The sequence below is a fragment of the Equus asinus genome, chromosome 20, assembly GCF_041296235.1.
Source record: "Equus asinus isolate D_3611 breed Donkey chromosome 20, EquAss-T2T_v2, whole genome shotgun sequence".
NCBI classification, from domain to species: Eukaryota; Metazoa; Chordata; class Mammalia; order Perissodactyla; family Equidae; genus Equus; species Equus asinus.
The window spans coordinates 104,845,882-104,868,376 of NC_091809.1; the positions used below are offsets into that span (position 1 = coordinate 104,845,882).

At 38.7% G+C, this 22,495-nt stretch overlaps 1 protein-coding gene across 7 annotated transcripts in view; it reads left to right on the forward strand.

The window, feature by feature from the left end:
• Positions 1-22,495, forward strand: part of GAS2 (growth arrest specific 2) — a 126,382-nt gene that overhangs the window by 69,555 nt on the left and 34,332 nt on the right. For 3 of the 7 annotated variants that reach the window (XM_070491359.1, XM_070491357.1, XM_070491358.1), the window contains exons 7-8: positions 5,438-5,545; positions 19,921-19,974. In XM_070491359.1, the coding sequence (XP_070347460.1) occupies positions 5,438-5,545; positions 19,921-19,974 (162 nt within the window). Of the gene's footprint in view, positions 1-5,437; positions 5,546-19,917; positions 19,975-22,495 lie in introns of those variants that run through there. The other 4 variants (XM_014841457.3, XM_044752551.2, XM_014841456.3 and 1 more) reach the window with 2 other exon arrangements.

Genomic DNA, 22,495 nt, shown 5'->3' on the forward strand with positions numbered 1-22,495 from the left:
TGATCTCGGTCCTTTTCCTCTCAGCTGTCACTTCCATTCACTTTCTGTAGTGCATTATAGTTAGCATTCTGGCCAACATCACCCTTACCCTCCTAAGGAAGGAATTACTGAATCAAATGAATTTTTTTAGTCCTCAAATTGTGATGCCACTTTCTGCTGTTTGACACTGTTGACCACTCTTTTCTTGAAATTCTTCTACATGAATACTATTGCTACCAGAATGACCAACCTAAATGCAACTCAGATTTGATTAAAAGTATATAGGGGTTCCCAGTAACATCCAGGTAAAGCCCAAACTCACGTAAGTGTCACATAAGCCCTCCATGTTCTGGCCCAGTGTGTCATTCCCGACCTTTCTGCCTCTGGACTCGTTTTTGCGTTCAGATGTATCCATCGTGTACATGCCTGTTAACACCAAATTCCTAAGGGCATTTTATACCCTGGGTTTTTCCTCACTTGCTTTTCTCCCCATACTTCTGCCTACTTATCTTTTAATCTACTCTTCAACACTTTTCCATCTTTTAAAATTCAGGTTGTATGGCCTCCTATATAAAGCTTTTCTTGGCATTTCTCATCCCAGGTAAAATCGACAAACTCATCCTTGTACCCCAAAGATTTTTTTATATATTTAATATGGTATTTACCTTATTGGACATAAATACCCATTCTTTTCTAGGTGCAGTCCTTGTTCTCAAAGACGAGGACCATATTTTATTAATCTATATCCAGCGCCACGCTTGTTGGATAAATGATCAACGTGGGTAATTAAGGTTCAAAAAAGCTTCTCCCTTTTTCTGTTTATCTGGAAAGGCCGTGTGCTCTGGAAATACCATGCGCTCTGCTGTAGCTTTGCAGAAGGCAATGTTGCCACTTGAAGCCATTTACATGAACCTGGGAGAAGTAGCTAGAATGGTTCCCTTTTCTTCACCAGCCTGTGTCATGTGTGGCCACCCCTCATCCTTGAGAAGGAGAGAAAATGACAGGGGGGAGAAGTGGGCAAAACAGCTATGAAAGGGATTTTGGAAATGTTTTACCAAGACTGCAGTTCAGGAGAAGTGGAATGAGACAGATACCCTCTTTAAAACAGCAGGACTGTGACTCTGTGGTCGTTCTCCCCTCTCCAAGTTCTGTTCTCTCAACTGGAAACAATGAAGGGGATTTCAGAAAAACTTCAATCCCCTTTAAAGTTTACCAAACAAAGTGTGGGAACATAATCATCTGTTTAGAAAGGGGTTTTATTGAATGTAGGAAATGTGCAACGTGGATGTTTCTGTACTATTGCCCTGTGGAATCCTATGTTCTGAAAGTCTTTAAACCAGCATTTCTCAAAGGATGTTTAATCAACACTAGCATTACCAGATGCCCCACTGGGAAAAGAATTCCGTGGTTAGGCTCGTTTGAGAAATACAGCTTACCGTAGTCCCACCTAGAGTTTGGCAGTGCACTTTGGCATATCAAAGGCGCTAGTGAGTTCCATAATAAGATCTTGTGTAACCTGGAATTTTCCAAACTTGTTTGCCGACAGAAGTCTCTGACAGTCTCCTTCATTCTCTGTTGGGGAAATTGCCATGAAATATTTGAATTTGGTTAAAGTGATAGTTTTTCACTGAAGTGTTTTAATTCAGGGACAGTGGAACAGAGAGAAAAATAATTTGAGCCTCACTACTGGTTTAAATCAGAGCTTCATCTGTCAAACACAAAAAGGAAATAGTTCCTATGGCAACCGCTTCACTGCATTTGAGGCATAGATGGCCCTGGGAGCTGAAATTCATGGACTTCATCAGGTGCTTTAGGATAAGACATAACAGAGATTGCCTGCAAAGTTCCTGTGTTTAGTTACTAATATTGGCTATTTCTACTCTGGCAAAGTTATGATTTGCATCAAAAAAAAAAAAAAACAGAAGAAAAGAAGGAAGAGAATAAAGAGGAGTAAAATAAGAAAACAAAAAAATAGAGTAAAGAATAAAGAAAAAGAAAACAGAAATTTAGTAAGAGAGGCAATCCTGGGTTAAGATATCACATTCCAGTGACCACTTTCAACAATAACTGCCAGTTTTGAAACTTGAAATATTTCCTCACATTTCCTTGTTTGCTACTTAGGGGAATTGTGGAAAATTGAACAAAAAAATAGGTGACCCTTTATGGGGAGAGTACATCCCGCCTTCTTTTATCAAGATATCATAAAAGGAACACAGTGGAGTCCATTCAGATGAATGTATTCTCCAGCTGTCCTGATAGATGAGTCAGTGTGATAAAATGGCGGGTCGGGTTTGGTTCTCTTCTTTGCGTTCCCTCCTGTGGAGCTGGTTCCCACACAATGAGCTGAATACAACTAAGAAACTGTTTTTACTTTCTTCCTCCTCTCCATCAACTTCCTCAGTCTGGGGATGAGAGATAGTATAATTCTGAGTAATCAGGCTCCTCTTGAAATCCCATTTCAGCAGAAAACTGGCTGGGTTCCTGGCCCAAAACAGAACACCTGCCAGACTGACTTTTCCCAAGGTAACGCAAGAAGCACAGATGTCATCAGTCACTGTGGACTTAATAGTCTGTTTCCACTGCCCACAGTCTCGTCTCGTCTCATCTCTTCCACTTCTCCCTCCACCTCTCAAACAACTACAAAAAAACCCTTGATTATAAAAAAAACAAGTCCATTTTCAAAGCTAGGTAGGCATTAGAGAAGGGCAGGCCACTTGAGAAAATGCATCTTGTACTTTACTTCCTTTGGTACCAACAGTTTCTGTGTTTTGTCTGAGAACGCTTCAAGATGGAAATGTTTTCCTACATACTTGTGACTGTCATTTCTGAGCAGAGGAACCACTTGAACACCAATTTACTCTTTGCTCAATTACCATGCGGCAGTGAAGCTGTGCCAAACATGGCTCTCCTAAAGTTCAGGCCATGTGCTTTCAGGACCCTGACTGACTTCCTTCGGGATGGCCAAAGCCCTTCTCCCTCACTCCTTTCCTCCCATCTCTTCCTCCCTCCCTCCCTCCTTTCTTTCCTTCCTTCTTCTCTCATGGAAGCCCTTATTGTGGTGGTAAGGAAAACTGTACCACTTCTAGCAATGGTATAAATAAAACATAATTTATATATATATATATATATATATATATACACATTGATATATTTTTTAAACATTTTTTAAATACATATAGAAAGAGATATACATTAGAGGAACATGGAAAACAGCACACATTTATTGGTCCTATGACTCCACCCCCGCCCCAAATGTGGTTCTGCCTTATGGAAGGAAAGACACTACTGTTACCCAACCTTTGTTCTTGTTCTCTTATCATCATCTTGTTCAAGAATAGCCTTCACAAAATCCCTAGGGACAGAATTCTGTGAATACTGGAGGAGTGGGTGGCTGTATCTATGAACCAAGTATCAAATGGTAGGATAAATTCAGAACTCAAAGACATGGGCCTCATCCCTAACTTAATGACATTAGGCAGTTCCCTCATTTTTCCGTGAAAGTCGTCACTAAAATTCTTTGAATCCAGTCTTAATCTGTTGCTCTAATTTCTCCCTGCATCCTATATAGGTCCATGTTCTTATTTATTCAATGTGCATTTATTAAACACATATTATATGCCATTAAAGCATTGTGCTTTATTTTAAGGATTTAAAACTATTTTCATGAAATACTATCTTAACCCTTAAGTAACTCACAATCTAGCAAAGAGACATCAGGGTTAACCAATAACTGGGCCAGCCCGGTGGCACAGCGGTTCACACATTCCACTTCTCGGCGGCCCAGGGTTCGCCAGTTTGAATCCCGGGTGCGGACATGGCACCGCTTGGCAAAAAGCCATGCTGTGGTAGGCATCCCATGTATAAAGTGGAGGAAGATGGGCATGGGGATGTTAGCTCAGGGCCAGTTTCCTCAGCAAAAAGAGGAGGATTGGCAGTAGTTAGCTCAGGGCTACTCTTCCTAAAAAAAAAAAAAAAGAAAAGGTTAACCAATAACTGGGATATAATTTGCTATGATAAAAATAAATACCAAGAACTGTAGCTTTCTATGTTGGCAGAATTGGGGATCAAGGGACTGATGAAAATACGTATCCTGAAATTGGTGCTCTTTGCCCCCCAGCAATAGTATGGGTTCTTCTCTGGAGGTCTTCACTGAGGCATAATTGTATAGTTCTTAAGTTTTGTTTCAAGATTCTTCCACCCTTTCTTGCTTTCCCTCTAGTGTCTCATGCTTCCATACCTTCTGGAACCCCTCTTATTCAAGGGAAACCAAGCTATGTTAGTCCTTTACACCAACATGCAAGTGAGTTCGTGTGTTACTCTTCCCACAGATTTGCTCAGTAGATGCTGATTAAAGTCAGACATTGAATTATTTGAGGGAATGACTGAATTTCTTTGGTGATAAAACTCTAGGAACCATATCTTTGTGGAAGAAAGAATTTGAGTGAGAAGAGTCCAAGCCACTTCCTTCAGAATCTAAATTTGTTCTGTCCAGGTTCTCAAATGCAGGTTGCACATTGTTTAGATCTTTCTTCCATGGAAACTTTAACTCAAAACACAGGAAATTATTGTTTTGGATTGTCTGGTTGGTTGGTTGGTTAGTGGAAGAGAGGACAGTTATGAGACACAAGATGGCAGGTTCCCAATAGAGGAAAATATAAACATACACCTTATTCCTAAAGACCTAAAATCATGGACTATACATTTTCTTCTAATAGTCAAAAGTATTTATAAGCATTGTTAGCACATCATTTAGATTATGTATTTGTTAAAGAGTAGGGAGATAGAGAAAATAGAGATAAAATCTGATATTCAGACATGGATTCTACAAAAAGCATGATGTAACTTGTAAGATATTGCCACAGAAGTAGGTTTTGGTAGGTGGAGAAATTACTGAGATGGAGTGAATTGCTGGGTGAGTCTGGGTGAATTAGAGATGACTTCTTAAAGAAAATCTTGGAGTTAAAAATAAGATGAAACAATAATCTCATTAAAAAATTTGTTTAATTCTTATTTATTTAGAAAATGAGTAAAATTGATATCATTAAAGTTATAATGAGGAACATATACTCCATGTTAACATATGTTCTATTCTAGTTTTCAATATATTTCTCTTGGCAACCCAATGTACGTGCTCTTTTTAATCCTCCAAAATTGAGAACCCAGTTCACCATTCCTACACTGCCAAACGATTTGCTTGTCATTCTCCTCCAGCATCATTAACATTGTCATCATCCAGCTTGTGTCTGAGTGCAGTTATTGGCCTTTGGAAAAGGCCTTCAGGACCTGACCTTGACATTGCTAGGATTTAATGTGATATTTCTGTGCTCACATCATGTCCATAGTCTGATACAGAACAAATTTCAAGCATTAATGGTCCAGAGGCCTTTGAACTCACGGAACAAATTAATCTAAATACGACCTAATTAAGGAGAATGAACTTGCTGCTCTTCTGTTTCAGGTGAAACGGATTTCTGAAGATCCTCCTTGCAAATGCCCGAACAAATTCTGTGTGGAGAGGCTCTCTCAAGGAAGGTACCGAGTGGGAGAAAAGATCCTCTTCATCAGGGTAAAGTTTTACTTTTCACTTGATATCTTGTCCTTTATGAGAATATTCAGGACTTGAGTTTGAGATTATGGGGGAAGCATGACCAGTGACTAAGCAGGAACTTCCCTTATGGCGCTTACAGTTGGATCTGAAGATACGAGGTATGAACATTTTTTAACATATCATACATAAATCCCTCTGAGGGCTAAATAAATAGAACTATCATTTTCTCTTTACATGTACACAAACACAGGCACCAAATAGATCACAGAGTTCAAATAAAATGAGGAAAAGGAAAAGATGAATTCCTTTTTTGTTGATACATTTTGTTTCAAAGGAACTCGTCCCCTCCCAATGGGACACAGAAATAGTCTTCTGCCCCGGTCTTCCACATCTCAAGTTTGGGAAATGATCATTCTATTGGTCCTGGTAACTTTCAAATGATTTGAACATGATTTTTCAAGAAGTTTGGGTTATGAACCAGAGTGAGGATAAGGAAAGCTTATTACAATAGCATGGTTAAATGGTGACTGCCATTTCTCATTTAGTTTTCTGGGTTAGAATAAAGAAATGTGGACCTGTGCCAATGAAGGATTTGGTGGTCTCCATCCATTTTACAGTCGTCCTAAATAAAAATCTGCCTAGATATCAGGAACAGTGTTAGAGTGTAATTGGTGGCTCAGTGAAGGAGCATTTCAGACCTTCGCTTATCATCTGTTTTGTTAAATATAAAGAGACTTTAACATTTCAGGTTTGCGACTTTTCCTAAAACCAAGAATTCTTCTTTTCAAAAATAAGAAATTGAAAAAAATAGCACTGATACCATCCTAGAAATCTGCAGTAAATATTTTTCTACTTTATTTTTTTAGTCATTCCCTAAAAGAACAGAGGTTATTCAAAGGAGATGTATTCTCTTCTCATTTCAATAAGTTAAAAATATCTTGCTTGTTACTTGATTTTGTAGAACAGAATGATTTGAATGTGTACGTCTCGGACAATCAATGCATATTCTTAACAATACTCAAATCAGCGATGGCCCGGTAGAGATTTTGTCAGTGTAAAGTTTTCTTAGCTTCAACTTTTGACTGAAACTTATTTATATAAAAAGTTTTATTTAAGGCTCTGCAGCATGTTATTTGAAGAAAAGTTTTATCATAATTAGCCTTCAGAAAGCAATGCCAATCATTTTGTATTTTAATCTAATTGTAGGTCTATGATTATTGATTTAAAAAAATTTCCACATCATAATTGCTATTTTGCTTTGGAATGGCAAGGAAAGGAATATAATGAAATGTTGTTACTAGGGGTTTGAGACCAAACTGAGAGAATGTCCTCACTAGGATAGACAGTTGCCCCAGTCATTGCTTGTTGCTCTCTTGTTTTTTATTACAAGAATAACATATGTGTTTATTTTAGCCAAGCTGCCTGCTTTTGCTATAGTACCTTAAAAATAGTGATTTCGTATCTCCACAGATGTGTTTAAATTTTACCTGGTTGACCTTTCTCAGTTGAGAATCAGGCTCCTTTAGACTATTAGGCCCTAGAGCCTAGAATCCAAACACAGGGTTTTATTTATTTAAGCGAGTATTCCTTTTTATAGTAGACGTGTTGACGAAACACATGACTAATAAATGTGTACTTTTTCCTCTAATGTAACCTAATATTTTGAGGCAAAAATGCATATTATGTATGTTTATTTGTCTCAGGTCTTCCATATTTAGTCAATTGTCAAAGAATTTGATATCTATATTTATGAATAACAAATTTAGGTAGTATTTCATATTTAAGATGTTTTCCGATCTTCCATTTTTCTTTTCAGAAAATTGTTTCCTTTTGGTAAAATCTATCTATGTATTGTTTATAGATTAATTGAGATTTGCTGTACTGCAAAACATTGCATCAAATTCCTTAGTCTTAGCATTTGAATTTAATATCATTAACACAGCACAACATTTTGTACACACTCAGTGTCAGACTTCCAATGTTCCAGATAAGACTGCAGTAACAGAGAGAACTGTAATGTGGTTATTCACTGAGTGGCCTCACAAGTTAGGGCATCAAGCTGCTGTGACAGGTGTTTCGGATCCACGTTTTAACAAACTTTAATCATTCACCTTTTCTCATTTTTGCACTGTCCACATATAATTCGTACTATTTTTTAAAACAGACTTCACTTTAAAATTGACCTATTTTTCAAATTTTAATTTTTGTAAAAGGAAATTTTCTATCACTGCCTAAGTTGGAAACTAAAACTATTTGTCAAAAAAGGAAAATATCCATTAATGTGTACTCATTGCCATCGTTATTCTTCAGCTTGCCAGGGGTCCATTTCCACCCAGATGGAGTCAAGTGATTCTAAGAAGGCCCCTCTCCTTGTCTCTGGTTGTCTCTAGAAGCTTTCTGCCTTCCAGTCCCTAGAGTTTTAGGAACTGAAAATTCACGGGCAGGTCACATGCACCTTTCATTGCTCATTTTTCCCCGATTTCCTCCTCTACGATGACTTTGTTGTTAGTACTGTCTAGTGGATTCTGACTCCTAGAGACCCCGTGCACAGCAGAGTGGAACCCTGCCCGATCTTTTGCTCCATCCTCTCCCCTTCCAGCGCTGTATCAGATGATGCTCCCCTGCTCTTCCTAGGGTTTTCATGGCCAATTTTTTCAAAAATGGCTGGCTAGGTCCTTCCTAGTCTGTCTAATCTGGAAGCTCTGCTGAAACCTGTCCACCACGGGTGACCCTGCTGGCATTTGACATACTTGTGGCAGAGCTCACAGCAACATGCAGCTGCCACAGTATGACGGCCCACAGATGGATGGTGTGTTTCTCTGACCAGAAAATGAACCTGGGCCGAGGCAGCGTGCTGAATCCTGTTAACCACTAGACCGCCAGGAACCCTACGTTGCATGGATGAACTAGAAGTGTCTCATTGATGTGTACACACTTTGGCTGGCACTTTTGATTTGTGACAGGGACTATATTTAATTGATTGTCATTCTGTACTAACTCATTGTAAGGAACTGGCAGTTATTACTCAAAAAAACTCAGAGGTATTCATTTTTTGAATGATCATATGATTGTTGCTGCTAATATCTTAACTTTGTTTCTTTGAACACCTGGATTAAGCAGTAAGTGCACATAGTCAGATTCTCCAGCATACCAGGGGAATGGTCACCTCGCAGTGTCTGCATTGCAGTTCTGGGTTCAAGTTTGCATTTTTAACATTGGCATATTTTAAACTTTGTCATATCTCTTTTATTTATTTATTTATTTATTTGGAGCAGAAGATTGTCCCTGAGCTAACATCTGTGCCAGTCTTCCTCTATTTTGTGTGTGGGACGCTGCCGCAGCATGGCTTGATGAGCGGTGTGTAGGTCCACGCCCAGGATCTGAACCCTTGAACCCTGGGCTATCGAAGAAAAGCATGCAAACTTAACCTCTACACCACTGGGCCAGCCCTTGGCATATCTTTTTTTAGGCTACCAAATATGGTCATATTTACTACATAATACATAATAAGGAGATGCATTTATACATGTTATTCTATAAAATATACATACAATGAAATATACATGGTGTCTTAGCATTTATTCCTAGTTCTCTCCATCCTGAGAACAGCAGTGTTTTATATGGTGAAAATGAACCTGTCCATGCAAAGAACAATTTAGGGTCCTTTAAGACTGTGAAGGGCTGGCCTGGTGGTGCAGTGGTTAAGTTTGCATGTTCCGCTTCTTGGCGGCCCGAGGTTCGCTGGTTTGGATCCTGGGTGCGGATATGGCACTGCTTGGCAAAAGCCATGCTGTGGTAGGTGTCCCACGTATGAAGTAGAGGAAGATGGGCATGGATATTAGCTCAGGGCCAGTCTTCCTCAGCAAAAAGAGGAGGATTGGCAGTAGTTAGCTCAGTGCTAATCTTCCTCAAAAGAAAAACAACTGTGAAGACTGTTGACTTAGCTCTTGCATAAAGGTGACACAATTACCAAACACTGACTCTGAAGAAACTAGCCCTTAGAAGGTCATAAATACAAGATTGTCTTAATAAGTCTGTATCTAACCCATTTTACTCTTGATTTAGTCTCCTCAGTATGAACCAGAGTTAACAATTTTATTGCTAACCAAATTCCAAGGTGTGTTGACAACAACCACTCACTTTACTTATGTCTGGTTTAATGGTTACTATGTATATGAACACATCTTCTCTTTATACATTCAAACAGATACAATAACAACAAATAAGAATGAAAACTGTAAGATTGTGTGCAGATTACAGAGAAAGAGCCCAGAAGCCATTTTCTGCAGAGGATATCTTTGCTATGCATCTGTCTTATCTGTGGGTTTCTAGAAACCAACGTGTGAATAGATACTTTGCCTACATGGCTATCTAATGTGCACTGATGTGGATGCATCTCTATGCTTAGGTAGGCATCTTCGTTTATGTGCAGACGTCTCCATTTAAAGGTGAGGGATTAATCTCTACCCAAATATAAAGAATCCTTTAGTACAAGGAAAACCTCTGAGGTGTTTGACTGTGGCTTTTAGGCAAACATGCTATTAATCCCTTGCCAAAATGGGAATTGTCTGGCTTCCAGCTTTTCAAAAATAATTTCTCAAAGCCCTACTTTCACCCTGCTCCTTCCAATGAGCAGCATTGTTTTTGAACTGTCTGGTGAACAAGCGAACTAAATGCAGCTAATTTGTATCTCTGCAGTGCTCCCCTCCAAGGTATAAATATTTCGGTTATTTTTCAGTGAGTTTTGAATTTGGACAGTGATGGTGAAACCTCCTTGCTGATTTCTGTGGTAACAGATTTGGGTATTACCATTTAGCCATGCTATGTATCTTTGAAATGTAAATGGATGGATCTCAGGCCTAATGTTATGATTTTGAGGAGGAGAGAAATAAGAATGTTCCTTTGTTCTTTTGTTCATTCAGTTAGTTCCAGTGTGAACATGTCAGTTGGCGATATAAATCTATATAAACTTGTAGAAAAGGTTTTCAGAAATATGTCTTAGATGCCATAAAGTGTCGATACTATTTGATTTGTCAACCTCAATTTGAGGATGACAATATTCTATGTCAATAGTCTGACAGTAACTTTTGAAAGGGATCCCCAGGTAAGCAGCATCAGCATCGCCCGAGAACTTGTTAGACTTGCGCCTCCTCGGGCCTCACCCCGACCTCCTGAATCAGAAGCTCTGAGGGTGGGGCCGGAACACCTGTGCTTCAGCAAGCCCTCCAGGTGCTTCTGATGGGTGCGGAAGTTTGAAAGCACCAATCTAGAAGAAAGGAAGGACTATATGAAGGGACTCATTGTACAACGATGCAGTCGGAAACCCTGTGCATGTCTGATTGTGGAAGAATGACTGTACCCATTCAGATAGTAGAAATGACCATTTTGAAGACTTCTACATATTGTTGTGTGGAAATACGGAAGATGTAACGTTAAGCGGAAAAAACTAGACTTTGATATTGTATTTACATATGAAAACACCTCTGTATAGAAATGATGCTATGTAATTATGATTAAGACTTGAAGGGAACACGAATAATAGAGAATAATTTTTCTTTGTTGAGGGCACAGAATTATGAGTAAGTGATTTTTTTTCTCTTCTGCATTTACTTCTGATGATGGCATTAGAAAACATGAACTCTTTAAAGAAGAGAAGTCAGCAACCTGATACGGTTGCAGATTTGAGAATAAATAAAAGGACTTTTAAAAGTTGTCAGGTTAATTAGCTGACTAATTTTTCCCATAATAAAAGTAGCCAATTTTTCTGGTCCCTTACCTCAGCTTCCCGTCTTCTGGAAAAGGGTGGGAGGTTTATTGGTCATGGTGTTATTCACCAGCAAGGACTTTGCGTTTTCTTGTGAACTTGTAGCATATTTTTCCCTGGATGAAGCTCTTACCTTTTCTTATCTTCCTTTACTATTTTATCTCCATTTTGGAAACTCACTCAGGTGTTTTGGGATAGCCCTAGGAAGCTTGCAAACATCTGGATAATGTCCCTTTGCTTTGCAGACCCCATCAATGAGCCACTTCCTTAGTTTTCTCTCTCTTAGTCATTAAAGCTTGAATCATTTGATATCCCTTTCCTTTAAGGCTCAAATGTAATGACATGCAAATAACCTATTATGATAAGCTGATCTGTGCTAATGCATGAAGCGGATGTAAATGGCTCTAATGAGTAGAACATCCATGGGGAAGATCTTTACACTCCACGTAGTTGCTCTAATGTTCTGGTTGTAGGACTTTCCAGCACAGCAGCAAGCCATTGGGGTCACCTGTTGTAAGGTAGCTGACTTTTTGTGCTACTTGCTTTGGGCACTAACATGATGAATACTTTTTAACTTAATTACAATTTATCACTACTCTGACATTGTACTTTAGCGTTGTTCAAAGTGTGTTCCAACGAATAATAGCTCCAGAAGATGTTCAAAGATATTATTTGTAAAGAGGAGTTATCATGATAAAGAGTTTAAACAGGCTTCTTTAATAACTCTTGTTATTGATAACTGACTCTGTTAGCCTCCGTCTGAGCATGTGATAGATCTTATTTTAACCTCTCAACTCGGCGAGGTAAATACTGTTGCCATTCCCATTTTACAGATGAGAAAGCTAAAACATGGAGGTTGAATAACTTCCCAAAGTTATCTAATGAGGGGTGAAAGTGGGGTCCAATGACCTAACTCTTGAGTTTGTGCTCTTTACCACTACGCCATACTGATTTATTTATCTGGGATTATCTGGGATTTCTTGGAGGGTTGAATATACTAGCGTGATCTATTAATCCCTAGAGTGAGATGTACTACATAGCATTTTCCAAATGTGTCTGACCATAGAAATGGCCTTTCTCCCACCTTTTTTTTCCTGGAGCATCATCCTGGGCTAGCAGGTCATGAAAATGTACTTTGGGAGATATTATAATTAAAGCAAATTAAAAACATAATTTGCAACCATAAACTTATATTGAAATGAAAGTTCTCTACATTTTGCCAGGGTTAAGACCCATATATATTGAAGCACTAGTAGGAAATATTGAATTTATACTCATTTTTACCTTCAAATTCCATTTGGAAATTATGATTCAAGGAAACAACTGGAAAACCTTTAAAGGAAAGACAGCTAAAATTTAATAAGTATCATTGGTGCCAGGCATTTTAGCAAATGCTTTAGATACGTTGTCTCACTGAATGCTAACACACAGCTGGGAAATCGTTTTTATCCTTTTGTTACAGGTGAAAAGACAAAGTCTTAGAGAGGTTAAGGTCTCAAGTAAGTCGTATGATAGACAAAACTGAGGTCCTGCCTCTCAAACCCGTAGCACATTCCACTCCAAGCTGCTCCCTGTGGCATGTCCGTTACATGCAAATATTTTCTTCGTCGGCTTAGTCCCCTAAAAAGGACCTGAATGTTCTTACAATATATTTAAGGCTCAGCTATATAGCAGGGCTTTCCTTAGACCATTTTTATCTTAAAATATTCAGAATGCGAAGGGCCTTACAGTTTCATACTCTTGCATACTCAATAGTGCCTACTGTAAAGAAAGGGGTATAATGTGTTTGCCTGGCTGTATTCTGATAGCAATAAAAATTATAACAATATTTATTAAGTGTTTACTTGTATACCAGACACTGTTCAAAATGCTTTATACGGCCTGTCTTGGTTAATAGGCAAAACTAATTAGAACTCTATATATCGTAAGATGTATTGTCATCTGTCCTGATAGCTTTTTAATAGAAGTCAGAAGATAATTTTTCTATATTGCCAGTATAGTCTGGTTGAGTCTTCTTGCTAATAATAGATATTTTTTCAGTGGATTGATATTATTTCAGGACATTTTATAGCAGGTCTTCACAGTTGGGTAAAACCATATGAGGTTCGATGCTAACTCTCTGACAGTTCAGAGTATTTTTTTTTTTCACATTTTAACAAATGTGACTAGTTAACGACCCTAAAGAAAAGACAACTAATAATTTAACTGGAAGTCGGCAAAGAGATTTGAAACATTATGGAGTCACCTTCTTTGTACTTCTTTTGAATTAAATCATCTCAGATCAATGGAAAGGTCACACACACTGTTATTGATTCTTTGTAATTTTTTCTTTACCATAAAAATCCTTCAGAGTTATACCTGTGTGGTAAAAATCAACCCATGTAGCAAACCAAGCAAGAGAGGCACCAGAGCTCTGTTGCTATAGCAACCCAGCCTAGCAGTGTCTTCTGGGACTCCTCTAAGGGAAGGTCGAATGATAGCGAGTGATATTACTTTCTTTTCTGCTTTTATGACACATATTGATTTACTATGAGTAACAAGGATCCTGGTTCAAATTGCATACCTTTCCTGGTAATGAAAAATGGGCTGTTGTGTAAAAATGCAAAGGAGTTTTAACAAGCAGCAAGGGGAGTAAAACTTCCATTTATCTTAGTAGAAATGTGGCACCGACAGCCATTATTTAGCAACTGAACGTCAAACATTCATTTTTTGAATAACATGAATATAAACCTTTCATCTAATTTAACAATTTATGGGAGCAGCGATTACGATTTCACAACTATCTAATGGCTTATATTTGTTTCTAGGAAAAAAGGCTGGCCTTGTTTGCCTCTGATGTGTGTAAAATCTCAGACCACAGTTACAGTGCTTGAATTCATGGTGAGAGAAACACGGCTGTTATTAGCACACGAATATTTCCAGACTGGCTCCCTTTCTTTGCCTAACTGCCTCAAAACTAAATGTTATTCAGGAACAACATTTAAAATATATTCAAATACTTGAATTTCAGATTTTAAATTCTTTTTTTGATAATATTTTTGCTCCATTAAAGACACTCTGATTTGTTTGTAATTTATTCATGTTCAATGAGGCTGGGCTAATAAATAACATGGATATAATTTACACTTTCGTAACACATCTCTCAAAGGACTTTTCAAATGTTAATAAGTCCTCTTAGCCTCTTCTTTTCAAGAGAGGCATATACCTAGGATGAATGGAAAGTAAACAAATAGAATTAACCATGGCTGTAAAAAATTCAGCTGATGCGATATTGTCTTTCTGAGATTTATCCCTTGACGCTGAAAACCTTTAAATATAGAAATTTGAAAGTAGACTTTGTCTGAGATTACACCCAGCACTATAGTTGACACCACTTTTGAAAGGAAGAAACAAATGCAATTTGATATCTCTTATAAGAATGGAAAGATTGGCTAATATGTCTGGGCAGTTCTCTATATTCTTATTTGAATTACAGAATTCGCTTCTCCTCCTGTTGAATTGTTAAGAGGTATATCAGTGTATTGAGTGGGAAGAACAATAAAGAAATGAGAGCTCAAAACTGAAGCTCCTTTTTCCTGAGAATTTGCCTCTATTGACCAATTAGCGATGTGTAGATTTTTAAGAATTGTGTCTACCTTTCACCTGCCCTAATAAACATTCTACTCATCTTCAGCTGGATTAGCAAGGTTTACCATGCCTTTAAGTTGTGCAATACATGTGTGACTGTTTTACCTGGAATCGTTTTCTTTTGCCACTGCACTGCATCTAGAATAAATGGACAATTTTTTTTCACTAGCTACAAATCAAAATTATTTAAACTATGGAAGCACTGGAAAGTTAAATGGCTTCCTTGAGGAAATGCACAGGTCCTGTGATCTGCATTCCCAATTCCTGCATTGCTGTAGCCTTCCTGCCATTAAGATAAACGTGTTGTGTGTGTGTATGTCTTGTGTCTGTGTGTGTATATGTTACTGCCCAAGTGAGCTCATCTGCTCGCTGCGAGACATGCCAATAGTCAGGAGGCAAGGTGGTAAGAGAGAAAGGACTTCATTACAGCTTGCTAGCAAGAGGGAAGATGGCCAAATCATGTCCGAAAGAACCGTCTCACAGAACAAAGACTACAGGCCAGTTATATGGGGCCAGTCTCAGGTTGGGGTGGGGGGGGAGCGGGGGGGGGTAGGTGGCTGGTCTCTGGGTGGGCCAGACATCTGCTCCCAGTACCTGATAGTCTTGTTTTGCTGGATATGCATCAGAGAATGGAGCAGCTGCCCCATATCTTTCAGTGGTCATTGAGGATGGCTATCTGCATAGTCTCTCCGCCTGGGGGTCATCACATTCCTAAGGAACTCAAAAGAACAAAAGTTATCATCTTAAAGAAGCTGGCAGGGGCCACAAAATCTACAGAGCATGTCTGGGCTGGTTAGTCAGAGGTCATTTAAAGTTACAGTATGGTTTCTTTTCTGCAATATGGCTTCCCTTATGTCAATTTTGTGTTGAGCCGGGATATGTGTGTATATACACATACCCCTGTGTATGTGGTGAAAAAGCACAGCACTAGAGAGTGGAATTAGTCCAATGATTTGGCACTTTGATTTTAAAAGAGATCTCAAGTTGATTTTTCCGTGCTTGAAATTTAAATCCCTAGTAAAGAACTTTGTGAGAAAAATAAACCATTTATTCTGTCTCTATTTCTTTACACATTCCATTTAACACTCACTGAATGTTTTCTGTGTGTCTGGTGCCTTTCTAAGTACCTTCCTTGGATTCTTTTATTTAGCCCTCACAACTCTTGGAGATAGGCACTGTTGTTATCTCCATTTTAACAATAAGGAGCCCAAGAGGTAGGGAGTTAAATTACCTGCCAAAGGTCACACAGCTCTAAGAGTCAAAACCTTTCTTTGAACTCAACATATCTGATTTCAGAGCCCACAGTTTTACCTATATGCTCCTCAGTCTATTTCAGACTGTCTGGTCTTTTGGCGTGTCACGTTGTGAATGCTGCCGCCCAACCTTTCCACGTCTGTTAATCATGGACCCATACTTTATGTGCGGTTCCTAATTTACTTATTCCTGGGCTAGTGTGCTTTGATGGCATTTAATAGCCAATCCCTGTTGGAGAGTCAGAAGAGAGAACGCAGGAAACAAAGAGTCTTACAAAACAATACCAACTCCCCCCCAAAAAATTCAGAGAAACCAACCAGAATCATTTTCACATTGTTCAACATATTTATTGATTTTCTTTTCAATGTATTGACCAGACTTGAAAAGTCTTCCAGATGCAAAAATTTATTCTGGAAGTGAAGAAACTAAGGAATGTTCTCAATTTCCTGCAATTATGTATTTCCGTTTCCAACTTGCTTTTATGCAGTTAAGGTTATGATTGTTAATTTACAGATCTTACTGCTGAAGAAACTGTAGATAATAGAGATTTAACAACTTTCCCAAGGTAATCTGGCTAGTAAGTGGTTGATCCAGGGTTAAATCATGTTTTAAATTTTTATATATTAAATTTCATGTATTGTAAATTTCACACAATAAAATTTCCCTTTGAAGTTTTTGTTTTATCTCAACATAAATGAAAACACTTAGTTGTTCACTGTGTTTTTGATTTAAGGATCATTTGTTTTGCGTTATAAAGTAGACATTACATAGTAATGTGAAATTGTAAAGTTTATAAGATTTTTCTTTTCCTTCCTTTGTAGTCTCCCCAACAAGAACATTTCTTGGTTTACATGTTCTATGCTGATATAAATGTGAATGATTTTTAACGATTAAAATACAAATGGTTTTTTGCAAAAGGGAAAGAAATGAAACAATTGTACATAATGTGTTGTATTCTTGAATTATTGATGAGTCTTCTAAGCAGCCACAAAATAGACCTGTGAAATATCTGTCATTATAAATTGTATATAATTCTCCCATGGGCTCAAGTTGCATAAACAGGATGCAGTCAGATTCATGAAGAATCAGACTTTGCAAATGGAGTCATCTTGCATTTGTATTGAAAATAGTCAAGCATGGTAGAAATTTCATCATTACGATATATTAGGGCTTATTTATTTAGTGGTATCTTTTTCATATAATCAATGAGTTAAGTTTCTTCATGACTTGGTCAATTTAGACCTTGCCTTGCATTTCTCCTCTAATACTTAACATTTTGAATTTCAGTTCCTCAGTGAAAACATGGAATCTTGGTCCTGGACCCAGCAGGTGCCTCCCTCACCTAATTGCCAAGCCTTTCTTTGCAGGAACCTTACTGACTCACACAAATTTTAGTTCACTGGAATGGTGTGTTCCAATTTTATTAGTCAACATTTTCTTTTGAAGCTTGGTTGTACGTCATTTTAGGATATATTCTGCCATTTCCTGCCATCTTGTTAGAAGCATGCTAAGATCTTAAGGAAATTTTTGTGTAGATTTTGGGAGGATCAAAGTACAAGAATTTGTGCTACTACGGCCTTAGAATATGTCTTCAATTTGCTTTATAATGAAAATCCTGATGTGACTGAAAAAAACAAAAAGAAAAATCCCAGCGAGTTATTTACAGATATTTTCCCTGTTTATCTGAAAGAACACCAGCAAGAAATCACAACAGGACAACCTTCCCCTTCTCCTGTTTGCATCTCACCATCTCTTTTACGCACTAGCTTCTCTTGCCAACTTCTAATCCTCCTGCACTACACCCATACCTTCTAACACTCTTGGCTGTTGTGGAGAAATCCCTTTTCTCTAGCCCAGAGTTCTTATAATCTAGTTTGTGTTATAGACAAATTTTAGGCAACTATAAACTCCACGGAAAAATTTATAGTTATTTGACTTATCCCTCTATAAAGGGCTTTTTCATCCTTTTTTTTTTTAAACAACCCATTCAATGTTTTATTTGTTCATTTTCCCAGAAACTGACACCTTGGTTAACAGTCTCCACTTGACTCTGAACATGGTCATTTGTCATATTTTTCTTGAAATCCAGACTCATAGAATATGTGGGGCAGAGATAATTGGATAGTCTCTCTGAGGCCTCATTTGAAGGCAGATAAAGACCTGATTGCGAATATTTCTTCTGACTTTGGTATTTGGCATAAGGTCTCCAAAAATCCCATTCCAAAACTCCAATGCCCAGACAAACAGTAACACATTAATTTGTCATCATCCACCCGTGCATTAGCCATGATGATGTTACCCAGTCCAGGACTCTTTTTTTTTTTTTTTGATTATCATGGTCTTTTGAAGTCCTGGGTTAATAGAAAAATTATGGAAACTCATATGGCACACAGAGCCCTAGGAGTTTTATTAGCATTTTATTGCCTGCCCACCTGATAGGAATAAGGCTAAAGTGGGCAAGAGCCTTGCACAAAGAGTCACTTTGGACCACACTGTATATGCCACCAAATTCCTTTCCCACAATGATGTTTACAAAACACCTCTCTTATCTCCTTCTATTTCCCTAACAATCTATAGCCGACATGATGAGGAACTAGAAGCATTCTCAGAAGCAAAGACAGGAATGTCTCTCATATCCAACCTTGGAGATTTCATCTATCACCTGTATTTACTCAACATCTTATCACAGAAAGAAATCCTCTAATGAGCACTGAAAGATTTCCTAAAAACCTGAATTTTACTCGACATCTTGGTACCAAGGATTGAATAGGCTCTTCCTTTATGTACAGCATCCATAAATCTGATGGAAACACGTTTATGCATATCAGTTAGAGGGAAGGTGAAGATGAAATATTCTAAGGATGAAAGGAAAAATAGCCTTTACTAATAGATAAAGAAATGACAGCTATGATAGTATCCAGTCATGGTAAGGGAAAAAAAATGTTGCCCAATGATGACTTTCCTTTGGAACCCTGAAGCTTAGGCACAGTATCTGGGCCACGTCCTTCAATTCTGATTGAAGGCCTTTCAACAAAGCACCTGTCAGATAGAGTAGGTGTCTCCCTGTGAGTATGTGACCATTGGGAGATTAGGACAGTGCATAAATACAGTTTTAATACAGCAGAAGGATGTGCTTGAGTGCCTCATGTGTCACTCAATTTTCTGAGGGTACGTATAATGGTAGAGCCTCAAAAAAAAGCCTGAGACCAACAGGAGTGAGCTGAATGGGCACCAGGGAAGTCAGAACAAGATGGCGGGAATAAACATTTCATTTACTTAACAATTTTCTCTAAGATTTTATTAGACATTCTCTAAAGTCTGGTATGTTTCTCTTGTCGAAGTAAAGCATGGACTTGAAGTCTGTTTCTTGGGAAAAATTATTTCCTTACATATATTTCTTATTTCTATAGTAAGAGCTCTGAGCAAGGAACAGGAGACCAAAGGACCCCAGAAAACAGATAATTCTAACATTTGTGTTTTAAAATGCCAACAGCCAACAGTCTACGGTTCTCAGACTATGTATGCTGCAGTTATCACTTAATGTGGATTCTCAGGCAATAACACTTCTCTTAGTGAGGGATATGAAAAAATATAGGAATAGTCCTTCTCCTTGTAACTTGAAAAAAAAAGATTTTCTTTAATCTTGTCACAAAAGATCACAGTTTGCCTTTTCAGGTGACGTTCGTGTACCTTTCTGCGATGGTGACGGAGAGCGTTTTATGAACTTCCTATCTTCTTGTTTCAGTAGGGTCTTCATGGTTGTGACTATGTCTCCACAGCCAAAGCAAAGCAGACGTTGAAGGTAATTACTAGATAATTAAGGGGAAACCTCTCCACTTTGCTTTCACTGTGGACCCTTGGCCTCCAATCAAAAGAGGGAAGTTGGGCACAAAAGTGAATATTTTACTCCTTTTTTTTTTAAGTCAACTATCAAAAGGATGTTCCTCCTTTGGTTTTCCCATAATACTTTGTAAAAATGGCAACTTGGGGCTTATTGTTGGTGAGTGGCAGGCAATGACCTAGTCATTTTTGTCTTTTCTGGGTGTAATTCACATGCCAGTGCATTCCTTCATTGAGCTTGTTATTAAAATTGTTCAAAATCATAAACCTGGGTTTGGCTTCTGCATGCAATATCATCTTAGTCTTTGCTTTAAAATATTTAAAATAATACACTTGTGGAATAAACGTGAAACACCATATAATTTCAGAATATTTCCATTCTACTCCCATTGCACAAATTGCACTTTGGGTTTAACACGTGGAACCTCTTAGCCCCCTGCCAAATCTCTGCTCCTGACACCAGATCTAGCTGCCGGAGTATTGGCAGTGCTTTACCTAACACGTGTGATTTATTACTTTGGTACATCAAAGGGTAAAGACGATAGGAATGCGATAGGACTTGAATTTGCAGCCCTAAGGGTGCCAGTGTACATATGAGGGTTGGCTAATTTTTAGCTTTTAATTATTAATAATTATGATCTAGAAAGAGCAGCTTGCTGGAGTAAGTCTTGTCTGTTTCACATAAATACAAAATAATTGTTAGAAAAGCCCCATTTTGTAAATTACTTAAATAGGATGACTATATCCTGAAAGTACATTATGAGAATTAGTTTAGATTTCTAAAAAGGTATTGTTAAATGCATTTCTTTGTCCATAAGTTATTCCTTCATCCATTCACCAAATACACGAGTGTGTGCCATGTGCAAGGAAGGATAGGAAATCTTGAGGATACAGTTTCTCCGTCAGCTCTGTTTCTTTGTAAAGATCATGCTTAACAATGTAAATAATTGGTTTTATACTACTAATAATTCTGACAATGAAATATAATTTAATTGCTTCTCCACATTAATATTTGACAAGCAGGAAAGAGTTGGGTTCCTGACAAGTCCTTCCTAAAATCTCCTCAATGAACCTGAGAATATGTTCTGGAACATCAGAGTGCGTGACTGAGTTGGGTGGCAGAAACAACAGACCTAACTTTCCTTGGACCTGTTGAAAGACGTTGCATGAGGATTTGTGAAGCTAGTTCCTAGTAAATGAAGGTGAAACCTGGGTCTGTTGCTAATCTGGCTCTGGCAGCCTTGGCCCCCGGCTATCACCAGAACCACTCTTCTGGCTGGGTGTGAAGTCCCCTTCTCACTATTCAGATGTCGGTTGGTTAAGGAGGAAGATGTTGCCTGACAGCTTTTCTCTGTTCAAAGAAGATGAGAGTCTGTGTTCTTTTCACTACTTAAATTGACAGACCTCTCCTGGCTTCTCTTGAGAGTAATTTTTTATTTTTCATGAGTGTCTTTTGGAAGGCACAGATGGAGCTAGAAAGTCAGGAATGTAGTTATCTGATAGCCCTGCTTGTGAATCTTTGTATTTTAGGGTGAGGCTCTAAAGAAAATCCTTGAAGTGAGTATGACCTCATACTCAGTAGGCATCATGGATTTTATAGGGGGAGGTTTGTAATGGAGCGGCCATGCTAGGTTTTTGGGGGCCGTTCAAATCCCACTTTGGGGAGGCTAAAAACAGTGCAGAGTTCTCTTCTCTCCTCTTGTCTGCCTTCCCTCTTCCCCCAGAGAAGATGAGTAGAGAAAGGAAGGTACTTTGCCAGGTTTTTGGAGCGTCATCCCAGATCTGGTTCCTTGTTTTTCTTTCTGTTTAAATGCAAACATTGAAGGACAACACTGGCATTGTCGCAACTGAAGTGAAATGCACAGAACTCAAGAGCAAGGCTTGCTTCCTGGGAGCATTTGTCAAAGACCCTGTAATGCCCAGAGAAAAGCTTGGAGCAGAGGTTTACCACTGGGCTCTTTTCTGGTCCTAGAACAATGCGAGGGGCCTTCTGTGGGTGGAGCCCCCTGCAAGATTGTCTCTCCTTTACCCTTGAACCCAGGGGGTACTGGGAGAGTCCTGCCAGCTTTCTAGACATTGGCAAGCAAGGTTGAGAAGGCTTTGTCACTCCTTGGACCCGAGGGCTGAAATATCTGGAGCCCAGCGGAGGCCAGGCCCCTAATTCTTCCTCCCGCAGGGCTGCAGTCTGCTGCTTGTGGTCCCAGTTTGCTAACACACTCCTCCCTGGAGGAAGCTCAGCCCCTGGCCCTTGTCAGTCTTGCTGGGAGGCTTGCCAAGCTAGCTTCAACCCTCAGTCTCATTACCCAAGTCTCTACTCCATTTTCAGTTTTCCCCGGCTCACTGCAGACACCTTTCCACAGATGGGACTCATGTTCTAGGCATCTTCACTCCTACATCCAGTGCCACAACTCAGTCTTAGCCCCTCCAAGGTAGACCACCTTCGGATCTTGCCAGGTCTGTGCAGGGCTGGAATTGGCACTTGC